This window comes from Tiliqua scincoides, chromosome 10, assembly GCF_035046505.1.
Source record: "Tiliqua scincoides isolate rTilSci1 chromosome 10, rTilSci1.hap2, whole genome shotgun sequence".
Lineage (NCBI taxonomy): Eukaryota > Metazoa > Chordata > Lepidosauria > Squamata > Scincidae > Tiliqua > Tiliqua scincoides.
The window spans coordinates 24,996,347-25,009,281 of record NC_089830.1 but is presented as its reverse complement, the minus strand read 5'-3'; the positions used below and the strand labels follow the sequence as shown (position 1 = coordinate 25,009,281).

The 12,935-nt window shown below is 49.7% G+C and overlaps 1 protein-coding gene across 3 annotated transcripts in view; it reads left to right on the top strand.

The window, feature by feature from the left end:
• Positions 1 to 10,792, top strand: part of MEGF8 (multiple EGF like domains 8) — a 51,576-nt gene extending 40,784 nt beyond the window's left edge. For all 3 annotated transcript variants that reach the window (XM_066638447.1, XM_066638446.1, XM_066638448.1), the window contains 5 exons: positions 836 to 1,028; positions 1,881 to 2,051; positions 5,544 to 5,674; positions 7,191 to 7,323; positions 9,061 to 10,792. In XM_066638447.1, the coding sequence (XP_066494544.1) occupies positions 836 to 1,028; positions 1,881 to 2,051; positions 5,544 to 5,674; positions 7,191 to 7,323; positions 9,061 to 10,266 (1,834 nt within the window). In that variant the 3' untranslated portion in view covers positions 10,267 to 10,792. The remainder of the gene's footprint in view (positions 1 to 835; positions 1,029 to 1,880; positions 2,052 to 5,543; positions 5,675 to 7,190; positions 7,324 to 9,060) is intronic.
• Positions 10,793 to 12,935: the final 2,143 nt, after the last annotated feature.

The window sequence follows — 12,935 nt, the reverse complement described above, 5'->3', positions numbered from 1 at the left end:
GGGGTGTGCGGCAGCTGTGTCAAAAGAACTCTCTGGCAGGTGCAGAACCCAGCTACATTCACAAATGGGAGGTTTTGCATCTGACTGGCTAGTAGGCTGGGCAGAACCTAGCTCAATGAAGCACTGGTTGCGCAAATATATTTCTGTTTGTGCATAATCTGGTAAACCTCATCTCTGACCTTATTTATCTTCTCAGCCCTAAGAGCTAGTAAGTGGCTTTTATAAATAAATGAATACTGGTAGGTTTAGGGTGCTGAGTGTTGCGGCCATAATTAAGTTCTGAATTTGCATCGTTGCAGAATGAATACAACTCTGACCACAGGGGGCCTGCAGCGATCGCTTCACAGTCCTGCATGGCCCTCCTGGATCAGACACAAAGTCCAGGCCAGGCAGCTGCTTCCAGAAGCTCCCAGACCCAGAAGCAGCAGCCCATGTTGGACATATGAGAGAGAAAACCTGCCTCTCAACCTGCAGGTCCTATTTAGCTGGCCTGGGCTAACAGCCACTGAGAGACCTCCCTTCCAGGACTGCAGTCACGACTTCCTATGTGTCCTGCAGCCTCAAAGGCTAGAAGCTTTGTTTTTGTTTTTAACTGCAGCTGAAATTCTCAGAAGAGAAGATGCTTTTGGAACGGTCAGCATTTTAAACGACCAGTTTAGTTGTTGTTTCTCACCCACCTTCACTATCAGGCAACAACCATTTGGTAACACGTAGTGGTGATGGTGGGGGAGAGCTTAATTTCCAGATTGTGTGCTGGTGATGCTGCTGAATCCGAGTGCACCAGAGGGGGTTCTCTGTGCCTTTCTGGTGACTGGGCACCTGACCTTTCTTGCAGTGCAACGGGGCTGTGTAAGCCAGTGTGTGAGCAGGGCTGTCTGAACGGGGCCTGCGTGGAGCCCAATGCTTGCCAGTGCCATTTCGGTTACGTGGGGCAGAACTGCTCCGTGGAATGCCAGTGTAATAAGCACAGTAACTGCCAAGGTGTGGAAGCTCAAGATCAGTGCCTGCAGTGCTTCAACAACACCATGGTGAGTGAGGGCAAGCAGAGGAATGGATGTGTGGCAGCAGGGGCAAGAGAAGCAGTATCTGAATGGTGCAGGGAGGGGGAAATAGGGAAGAGATCCTGAGCAGTGACCAAAGCAGTGACCACTAAAACTGAGTGTTGGGAGAGTTAGAAAATATTTCTTTACGCAGCGTGTGGGCCTCTTCAGCCTAGAAAAGAGATGCCTGAGGGGGGACATGATTGAGACATACAAAATTATGCAGGGGATGGACAGAGTGGATAGAGAGATGCTCTTTACACTCTCACATAATACCAGAACTAGGGGACATCCACTAAAATTGAGTGTTGGGCGGGTTAGGACAGACAAAAGAAAATATTTCTTTACTCAGCGTGTGGTCGGTCTGTGGAACTCCTTGCCACAGGATGTGGTGATGTCGACTGGCCTGGACGCCTTTAAAAGGGGATTGGACAAGTTTCTGGAGGAAAAATCCATTACGGGTTACAAGCCATGATGCGCATGTACAACCTCCTGATTTTAGAAATGGGCTATGTCAGAATCCCAGATGCAAGGAAGGGCACCAGGATGCAGGTCTCTTGTTATCTGGTGTGCTCCCTGGGGCATTTGGTGGGCCACTGTGAGATACAGGAAGCTGGACTAGATGGGCCTGTGGCCTGATCCAGTGGGGCTGTTCTTATGTTCTTATGTAAGGGGCAAAGGGTCAAGTCATACATTAGTCTGTTCATGTATAGAACCCCCATCTCCTTATACCTGCCCCACTGAAAGGGAAGGAGCCCGCTTCTCCCAGAGGCCCAGTCACCAGCCTGCTTTGTAGGAGTCCAGGCTGTCTCTGCTACTGCCTCAACTCTTCTCCTTCAGGGTCAACACTGTGAAAAATGCCAGCCACTTTTTGTTGGTTCTGCACTGAGTGGGGGCTCCTGCCGCCCCTGCCATGCCTTCTGCCGGGGAAACAGCAACGTATGCATCACGCGGGAGGAGTACAAGAGAGCCCGTCAGGATCCTGCCCGCTTTCCACTGGAGCCTGCTCTGGTGAGTGTGAGAGCCACGGCTGGCATGTGTTGGTTCAGCTGGCAATCTCTCCCCGGGGTGGGCGATGCCTCTGAGAGTTCAGCCAGTTGAGGGAGAATCCACACCCGTCTTCTTTGCTTGATAAACTGATGGTTAGAACCTTTTATTCTGTGCCAGCTTCTTGTGTCAGTCATAATTGGGAATGGAACAACATATAAGTGCAATGATTGTCTCTACAGGAGGGACAGGCAGGGGCGTGTTGGAGGTGGGGTGGCCCTTTATGTTAAGGAAGGGATAGAATCCAGCAAAGTAGAGATTGAAGGTGGGTCCGACTCCACCGTAGAATCTCTGTGGGTTAAATTACCAGGCTTGTGCAGCGATGTAATACTGGGGGCGTGCTATCGTCCTCCAGACCAGAAATCGGATGGGGACCTTGAAATGAGGAAACAGATCAGGGAGGTGACAAGGAGGGACAGGGTTGTAATCATGGGGGACTTCAATTATCCTCATATTGACTGGGTCAATTTGTGTTCTGGTCACGATAAGGAAACCGGATTTCTTGACGTGCTAAATGACTGTGGCCTAGATCAGCTAGTCACGGAGCCCACCAGAGGACAGGTGACTCTGGATTTAATATTGTGCGGTACGCAGGACCTGGTTAGAGATGTAAACGTTACTGAGCCATTGGGGAACAGTGATCATGTTGCGATCCATTTTGACGTGCACATTGGGGGAAGAATACCAGGCAAATCTCAAAAACCCTTGACTTCCGACGGGCGGACTTCCCTCAAATGAGGAGGCTGGTTAGAAGGAGGTTGAAAGGGAGGTTAAAAAGAGTCCAATCTCTCCAGAGTGCATGGAGGCTGCTTAAAACAACAGTAATAGAGGCCCAGCAGAGGTGTATACCGCAAAGAAAGAAGGGTTCCACTAAATCCAGGAGGGTGCCCGCATGGCTAACCAGCCAAGTTAGAGAGGCTGTGAAGGGCAAGGAAGCTTCCTTCCGTAAATGGAAGTCTTGCCCTAATGAGGAGAATAAAAAGGAACATAAACTGTGGCAAAAGAAATGTAAGAAGGTGATATGGGAGGCCAAGAGAGACTATGAGGAACGCATGGCCAGCAACATTAAGGGGAATAATAAAAGCTTCTTCAAATATGTTAGAAGCAGGAAACCCGCCAGAGAAGCGGTTGGCCCTCTGGATGGTGAGGGAGGGAAAGGGGAGATAAAAGGAGACTTAGAGATGGCAGAGAAATTAAATGAGTTCTTTGCATCTGTCTTCACGGCAGAAGACCTCGGGCAGATACCGCTGACCGAACGGCCCCTCCTGACCGAGGAGTTAAGTCTGATAGAGGTTAAAAGAAAAGATGTTTCAGTCCTCATTGATAAATTAAAGATCAATAAGTCACCGGGCCCTGATGGCATCCACCCAAGGGTTATTAAGGAATTGAAGAATGAAGTTGCAGATCTCTTGACTAAGGTATGCAACTTGTCCCTCAAATCGGCCACGGTGCCAGAAGATTGGAGGATAGCAAGTGTCACGCCTATTTTTAAAAAGGGAAAGAGGGGGGACCCGGGAAACTATAGGCCGGTCAGCCTAACATCCATACCGGGTAAGATGGTGGAATGCCTCATCAAAGATAGGATCTCAAAACACATAGACGAACAGGCCTTGCTGAGGGAGAATCAGCATGGCTTCTGTAAGGGTAAGTCTTGCCTCACAAACCTTATAGAATTCTTTGAAAAGGTCAACAGGCATGTGGATGCGGGAGAACCCGTGGACATTATATATCTGGACTTTCAGAAGGCGTTTGACATGGTCCCTCACCAAAGGCTACTGAAAAAACTCCACAGTCAGGGAATTAGAGGACAGGTCCTCTGGTGGATTGAGAACTGGTTGGAGGCCAGGAAGCAGAGAGTGGGTGTCAATGGGCAATTTTCACAATGGAGAGAGGTGAAAAGCGGTGTGCCCCAAGGATCTGTCCTGGGACCGGTGCTTTTCAACCTCTTCATAAATGACCTGGAGACAGGGTTGAGCAGTGAAGTGGCTAAGTTTGCAGACGACACCAAACTTTTCCGAGTGGTGAAGACCAGAAGTGATTGTGAGGAGCTCCAGAAGGATCTCTCCAGACTGGCAGAATGGGCAGCAAAGTGGCAGATGCGCTTCAATGTCAGTAAGTGTAAAGTCATGCACATTGGGGCAAAAAATCAAAACTTTAGATACAGGCTGATGGGTTCTGAGCTGTCTGTGACAGATCAGGAGAGAGATCTTGGGGTGGTGGTGGACAGGTCGATGAAAGTGTCGACCCAATGTGCGGCGGCAGTGAAGAAGGCCAATTCTATGCTTGGGATCATTAGGAAGGGTATTGAGAACAAAACGGCTAGTATTATAATGCCGTTGTACAAATCTATGGTAAGGCCACACCTGGAGTATTGTGTCCAGTTTTGGTCGCCGCATCTCAAAAAAGACATAGTGGAAATGGAAAAGGTGCAAAAGAGAGCGACTAAGATGATTACGGGGCTGGGGCACCTTCCTTATAAGGAAAGGCTACGGCATTTGGGCCTCTTCAGCCTAGAAAAGAGACGCCTGAGGGGGGAACATGATTGAGACATACAAAATTATGCAGGGAATGGACAGAGTGGATAGGGAGATGCTCTTTACACTCTCACATAATACCAGAACTAGGGGACATCCACTAAAATTGAGTGTTGGGCGGGTTAGGACAGACAAAAGAAAATATTTCTTTACTCAGCGTGTGGTCGGTCTGTGGAACTCCTTGCCACAGGATGTGGTGCTGGCGTCTAGCCTAGACGCCTTTAAAAGGGGATTGGACAAGTTTCTGGAGGAAAAATCCATTACGGGGTACAAGCCATGATGTGTATGCGCAACCTCCTGATTTTAGAAATGGGTTATGTCAGAATGCCAGATGCAAGGGAGGGCACCAGGATGAGGTCTCTTGTTATCTGGTGTGCTCCCTGGGGCATTTGGTGGGCCGCTGTGAGATACAGGAAGCTGGACTAGATGGGCCTATGGCCTGATCCAGTGGGGCTGTTCTTATGTTCTTATGCTTGCGTTAAGTAATCATTGGGAACGGGACCGTATAAGGGTGCAGGAGGCTGATTCAATGAAACCCATTGCTCAGACACCATTTTGCTCAATCCTTTGCGTGCAAGTGAAGCCAGACTTTTGTCACCAGTGCACGGTTTGCATGTTCCCCCCCCACCACCCAATATGAAAAGGGAACAGCAATGATTTAGAATTTCTCCTTTATTTTCATACCTATCATTGTGCCCATGAGAACTAGCAATTTTATTTTTTTTACATATCAAAATAACAGCAACGTCTCGGGACGCAAATGCCATTTGGGGAGACTGGCCATTTGCAGCCCATCTCTGGTATAAAGTATTACCAACAGCTAGTTAATGGAGTGGGGCATCCTGACTTGAATGTGGAAGAACTGGTGAGTGGGAGGGGAGTGGTTTTGTTCTGCTAAAGACTCCCTCTCCCCTTCCCACAGATTCCCAAGTGGGTGATGGAAGGTCCAGCCGAAGACACGGCCGTATGTGTGAACTGTCAGAACAACAGCTTCGGGGAGAAGTGTGAGAGCTGTCTGCAAGGCTACTTCCTGCTGGAGGGGAAGTGCACCAAGTAAGGCTTTTCGGTGGCAGCCGGTTTGCACAGAGCACTCGCAGGCACTCACGTGCTCAGTCTCCTGCTACCTGAATTTTCCTACTGTTTTATGGCTTCCCTTTCAGAGGCGTATGGGGTTTTTTCAATATATTGCTAAGCAGGCTTACATCTAAGTGGAGCATTAGTGCCCCCTTGCTGACTGCTAAAGAAATGACCATCCAGTGCATTTCAGTGTGTATTGCTGCTGTGTAATTAATTCTAAGGGGCTATTTTAGGCAGCTCTTTGTGGTTTTATGTCAGAAAAATAGTTTTATGACATGGTTTTATGTCAGAAAGTTTTGCCCAAAGTTTAACTATAATTATTATACTCTACAATTACACTTTAGTATTACTCTGCAGAGCCAGCCTTACCAGGAGATTCTCCCTTAAGTCAGACTCCTTGAGTTAAGAATGAGTTGCCAACAGCAGTGAAATCCTGCCCATCTTGAAAAGGGGCAGCTGTGAAGGTGGTATGTTTTGACAAGGGCTCCATGACTTCAGGAATGTCCCAGTTGGTACGAAGGGCTTGTCTGGACCTCTGCCCTATGAAAATGGGATCGTTAATGACCATTTTTTGCCTAACTTTGGCCAAGAAGCTGGAATGCTAGTGTTAGATCTTAGATTAGAAAATACTTTTATTTTCTGGATGGCTGCCTTGGGGATTATGCCACTTTTGCTCTCTACTTGTATTTCTGAGGATTTGCCCTTACTGACTAATTGAATCACATGTTAATCTTTTAAGTCAGATGGTTGGTTGGGTTGAGAAGAGCTGCTCACTTAAAACCAGTCCTTGGGCTGTCTGGCCGTATTCTGGAGTTGGGTGTGAACGGAGAGAGGTGGGGCACAGGGTGTGCTTTCACATCCCTCTCTCCACTTATTCTGCTGGGCTGAAGGGCTCTCTGGCTCCCTTCAGAGCAAATCCTGGGCTGTTTTAAGGGAGTGGTAGTGGTTCTACTGGGTTTTGGCACCACAGTGGAAAAATTATCCCTCTGGGGGCTTGTCTGTCATCTTCCTCCACCACGCCCCAGCTTTCTTGGTTGGGGGGAGGTGGTGTGGATTGGAGCTGCACTTGGCTCGGTGTACACGGAGAACCTATGGGTGCATGTTTCCAATTGAAGTAGGCGAAAGGGCAGCAGCCTCTTTGGAACTGAGCAAGTGCAGTGACTGCAATCCCCTTTACACCTGGGACGGGGGGGAGAAGCTTATTGTACACTCTCCTTTAAAGTAGAACTTCCCTCAGCTGGTGAACTTTTCTTGTTTCTAGTGACATCTAATTAGCTTTGCAGACGTCTGAGACACAAATAGAGTTGTGCTGTTTGGCCCTCGTTCCACCAACAAGTGGTCCACAGCAGTCCACTTCCAGGAGCCCATCCACTTGTGTTGGTTGTCTATACGAGTGCCCCATCCTTGCTGCCCTCCTCACGGCCTCACCCTGCATAATATTTTGTCCTTAAGCAGAGGGGCTCTCACCCAAATCCCTTTTCCTCTTTCACAGGTGTCAGTGCAATGGCCATGCTGACTCTTGCAACGAGTTGGATGGGACAGGCTGCCCCTGCCAGAACAACACGGAGACAGGGCCTTGTCAGAACAGCGCTCAGTCAGACAAGAAAGACTGCTACAAATACCAGGTAGGGAGGGAGACTGAGCTTCCTTGAGTCACAGGTTTGACAAAATAGGGAGTTGGGTTCCGTACAAAGAAAAGACAAGCAAGTGGGAATGTGCTAGAAGGTAAGGAAGGTAGTAAGTGGCGTGGGGTCCATCAGGAGGTGAGTTACCTGGATCCATTTCGGCTCTGCTTCCTGTAAGGAAGTCTTGCCTTGGTCAGCTTCATAGGTGACCTGATGTCAGGAGAGGGACAGAACCAGCATAATCTTGCTAAATTCGCCTGGACCACTTACCAGCTCTTGGTAGCTTTGATCGCCAGTGGTGCCTTTCCGGGTAGGCTGTCTTGGCTGGGAACTGGAGCACATTAGGGCTGTTCCCATGTTAAATGATGCCAAGGAACAGAATTCTCTACCTAAGTACAGATTTTCTCTGTGAACAATGCTACCCAGGTAAGGACTAACACTGACCGTATCAGGTTTGCAGAGGTACCCAGGTATAGTTTTAATGTGCAAACAACTTTTGTGTTTCAGTGCTTTGTTCCTGCCCGGAAGGTGGTGCTGCGGGTGGGGGGGGGCAGTAATGGTAGCTGTTTTTCAGTCATAAGATATTTATGTGCCAGAGTTGTTTGTTTTTATGTTTAAGTGGACCCCCTTCCAGAGCTTTAAACTGAAGAGTATCTTATATTATAGCAATTTTAACATGTGAGCCCCCACTGCTGTGCAGCAGTGACACTGGGACAAAATTATGTCTCTCTCCATCGCTCTTCCATTCTCTGAAGATATCCAGTGGAAGCACTGGATATCCAGTGGGCAGTGGGTTCCAGGTAAAAGGAAATTTTCCTTAGTGCAGCACATGGTTACCATGAAATGCCATACCATTCCAGTGGTGTGAATGGTTTTTAAATGACTTGATAATTCTACATGGAGAGTGGGCTTGCTGATAACTGCTAACTAGAAACTCCCATTTCATGTCCAGAGACTGTATACCTCTGACTGACAGGTGCCTGTCATCATGTTGTACTTTTTGTCAACCCAGTTGTAGCAACCCGTAGGGAGAAAGCGGAGTTAGATGGACTGTTTGAATGTTGTGATTTTGCAAGCACACCAAGTGGGCGTGGACTCAGTGAGCTTTTTTTTTCTTCAAGAAAATAGCAAGTTCTTAGCCCTTAAGAGCAGCGATTTTCAACCACTGTGCCACGGCCCATTGGTGTGCTGCAGGAATTTAGGGAAGGGTCATATATTAGTAGAGCCATTAGGGGATATAAGCCCCCTGCCAGCAGCACTATGTACCTTGTCAGTTGTCAAAAAAAGGGATGGTGTGCCTTGACAATTTTAGCAACTTCTCAGTGGACCGTGAGATTAAAAAGGTTGAAAATTGCTACCTTAATGTTATGAGGATGTGCCCAAAATAGGTAATGCTTCGTAAAATCTCGGAAACCAAAGAGTTGCTGATAAAGACTTGCAGAGGGTAGGGCTTTACCATCTTGGCCTCTCGGCACCGTTCCAAGTAAGTTAAGCAAAATGGAAAAGACATTGCAAAATAGAAATTTCAAAATAGTAGGCCTGTTACATTTGCAGCATTTAGAGAGGCCACAGAGTGGAGCACAGAATATCTTTAAGCGCTAGATAACCTAATAATAATTAGGTTATTTGCCGTAATTCATATGGTTCAAAGGTGGGCAGGAAAAGGGCCCTAGGTACTTTGAGGACCCCTTTAACCCTGTTAAGCTAACAGGCTGCCTCTTTCTGCCACCCCAACAGTGTGCCAAGTGTCGTGAGTTCTTCCATGGGAGCCCAGTGGGTGGGCACCAGTGCTACCGGCTGATCATCGTGGACCAGGAAAGCTGCTTTGACCCCACCTCCCAGCTCAACTGCTTCCATGAGCCCAACATTAAGAATCTGCCTTTCGGCCGCTCTGTCTTCTTTGGGGTCCAGCCCAAGTTCACCAACGTGGACATACGCATCACAATTGACGTGACATTTGGCGGTGTGGACATCTACATCTCCACCTCCTTCGAGACATTTGCTGTGGACGTGGACCGGGCCACAGGCATCCACAAGGTGCGTGTGGTGTCTCCAAGCGATGAAGCAAGTGGGCACAGTGGCGGCATCCAGAATGGATCCCAGTCCTCCCCTCTTGTGCGAGAGGAACACACGCACGGCCTCATCACATACATCACTGTGCGGGAGCAGCATGCTGTGCTGATTGTACGTGCCGTCAGGGACCGCGTGGTCATCACCTACCCCCACGAGATCCATGCCCTCAAGTCCAGCCGCTTCTTTGTCATCCTGCTGGGAGTTGGGGGCACCAGCCCCAATGTCACAGAGTCCCAAGGGCTGCTCTTCTTCCGTCAGGATCAGGCCCACATTGATCTCTTTGTCTTCTTCTCGGTCTTTTTCTCCTGTTTCTTCCTCTTCCTCTCGGTCTGTGTGCTGCTTTGGAAGGTCAAGCAGTTCCTAGACCTGAGGCACGAGCAACGGCGCCACCTGCAAGAGATGACTAAGATGGCCAGCCGGCCCTTTGCCAAGGTGACCGTCTACTTTGAGCCTGACACTCTGGGTGCTGCTGCTGAGCTGATCTTCCTCCCTGCCCGCCCCCACAAGCACCCAATGCTGGCTGCTGCCCAGCCCCTGCCCAGCCGACTGAAACCCTACCACGAAGTACCCTATCCGGTTGCCCACTTCCGCCGCTCGGAGCCCTTCCTCTCCCACCTCATGGGCTACTCCTACTCCAGTTTCCGCGTAGGACCCATCACCCTGGAGCCCACGGACGATGGCATGGCTGGAGTGGCCACCGTCCTCTTCCAGCTGCCCGGAGGGCTGCAGGCCCCCAACCGGGCCTGCCTCGGCTCAGCCCTTGTCACCCTGCGCCACAACCTCCAGGACTACTGCAGCAGCAGTCACGGCATAAACAGCTCCCGCAAGGGCCTGCTCAGCCATGAGAACCTCACCAGCATGTCCCTATGAGCCACCGAGGAGCTCTGCAGGACCTTGAAAGGGAAGGAGTGGGCTGGAATGCGTTGCCTCCTCCAGCCCCTCTGCAGTCCTTGTTCGCCTCGCAGAAGTGGGCTGAGAAGTGGCCAGAGGCAACAGCTGTGCCTGCCGCAGGGGCAGAGGGCAGTGCTCCCTGGATGGTGGTAAAGCATCTCTGGTCATCACAGCATGGATGTGGATGTCTCCACCAGAGGAGACTGGTCCACTGTGCACGGTTACCAGTGCCTACTCCTTCCCCGTCTGACTTGGGGGCTCTTGGAGCAGCACAGGACCGAGTAGGCAGGGCCGAGCATGCTGTGCCCTGGAAGGACAGATGGCCCAGCTGCTCTGCATAGAGTCAGGGTTTGGTTTGCCAGGACCAAGTAATGAAGGAGGGAGGGAGGGGTCAGGTGGATTCGTCGGGGGGGGGGGGTTATTACTGGTTTTTAAATGCATTTTAGTTTTAACACCCAAGTTCCCCTTTTGTTTTTGTCCTTTGGCCAAAGGACAACCCCCCTCCCGCCCCCGGTAATAAAGAAAGTTCCCTGCCAATTTTGTCTTCCTCTGGTCAAGAACCAAGATTAGGGTCACTCCATACAGTTAGTAGAATCAAAGAGCTCAAGCTTTTTCCTGGAGTGGGGCAGAAGCTTGTATTCTTAGTTGAGCACTGCCTTATGCAAAATGCTCCCTGCGCATACAAAACTACCACGGGGGAGGGGGAGGGAGAGAAGGGCTTGAGGCTAATCTGTTCTCCTCTTTGATGTGCTGTTTGGCTCCACTAGCTGTGATGCTGAGAACAGTCACTCATGCGCCCCCACACCCCCCTCCAGCCTCAAGTCGTACAGTCTAGGAAAAGTAGCGTTTGAGTCTGCTGCTCTGAATTGGAGCCACCTCCCTTTTTGCTACTCAGTGTCACACTTGCATGCCCCAAGGCGGTTGGATCCCTGCACCTGGCAAGCTACTCTTGCATAAGCAGCTCATTTTGCCCCACACCTGGAGATGACTGTGCTTTGGTAATGGTTTGTAGGATCCCTGCCGCTGAATCAGTCATGGGGGGGGGGAGAGAATGTAAATTATGTTCCCCTTATTTATTTAAAACGCTAGCTGGCTGCAGTGTAGACAATCCAGACATGCTTAACAAGTTAGCAGGAGCCTGATGCTGCCCCCACCTGATTTACAGATTTGAGCGGAAGGCTCTGGTGCTGCTCAGTTCATTGGATAAACAACCACAGAGTCCAATAAGAGAAGGAGGTTGCTGTAGTCAAAAAGTCCTCTCACCTCTCCACTGTCCTTGGTGATTCTGCACTGGCTCTGCCTCCGTATTTGGCAGAAATATCCCATCAGGCCTAGTGTTTCCCACTATGTTTCCGTGGGAAAAGGTGGCACTTTCAGTTCATTCCAAGCCTGCAGCGTCTCTCTCTGGCATGAAGGGATGTCAACCAGCAGCGATGGGGCTGAGTGCACGCAGCCTGGGCAATGGCTAGCATGGACTCTTCAGCTCTCGTGCCATCTGGCAGAGGGCGCAGGGGCAGCAGCAGCAGAAAGCCATCCAGTCACAGCACACACAGCCCTGGGAAGGAGAAGGCAGCTATTCATCCGGGTGCCCTGTCCTCTGCAGGCCCAGATTACTCTGGGCTCTGCAACTGCTAATTGGTCTTTGCTCCCAGTCCCCTGTCCGTTCCAGATTTAACACAGTGTTCCAGGCACAATACCAACTTAAATTGGTCTAATCATCAGTCCCTGTTTACTTTGGAGGGGTGAGTGCTGGAGACTTAATAGAATTCACAGCATCCTCCTCAAACCAGGAGTACTAGAAGTGGAAAGGGGGCAGCAAGTAATTTAATTACAATTAAAGTAATAATAATAATAACTAGGTATTTATTAGGTATTTAATAACTAGGTAGGTAACTAGGTATTTAGGCCTTTCTGGTCATCGGATTACTCCTCTGACTTTATTCAAGGCGGATTACATAGGCAGGCGTTTCTAAATCTCTCAAGGGGATTTTGACAATCAGAGGTTCTCTCTTTTCGAGAACCAACATTTCAGAATGGATCTTCCTGGTTTGGTCTCACTGCTGGCCTCCAGTTCTTCCACACGGGCTGGCAAGCAGCTCTGTCTCTCACATGGAGGGCAGCCAAGACGCTTCTTGCTCACAACAAGAGCAGGTGGAATCACTCAGCTGGGCTTGTCAGCTGCTTCAAGGTCTCACCATTCTCAGCCGTTCAGGGAGCTGCTGGTGTCCTCGAACTGACAACCTTCTGCTAACAGAGGCTCTACCCTCTAGACCAGACCTCCTACCCATAATGGCATAAGAACATGCAACTCTTTGGACATATGATTTTCCTTCCTTCCCCCTCCCCGAAACCTCTCTTGCAAAAGCTTTCTCCAGACCTGCAATCCCCCTCTCTGTCTCACAAATCAGGTTTCTGTATGTGTTACAGTGTTGCTTCCCTGGGATGTGCAATGGCTGCATTTATCTGTGGAGAGCTGCAAGCTGATTTCTCTGCTACTGCCAGGACTGATGCATGGACTGATCCAGAAGGGGAGAGAGCAGCCTGCTTCTAGCACAGAAGTGGGGCCCCACCCCAGTTTCCAAAGGTCTACCATCAACTATATTTGAGCTAAAGAAACAGGTGCCTTTTCCCCTGCTGCCTACAAGCCA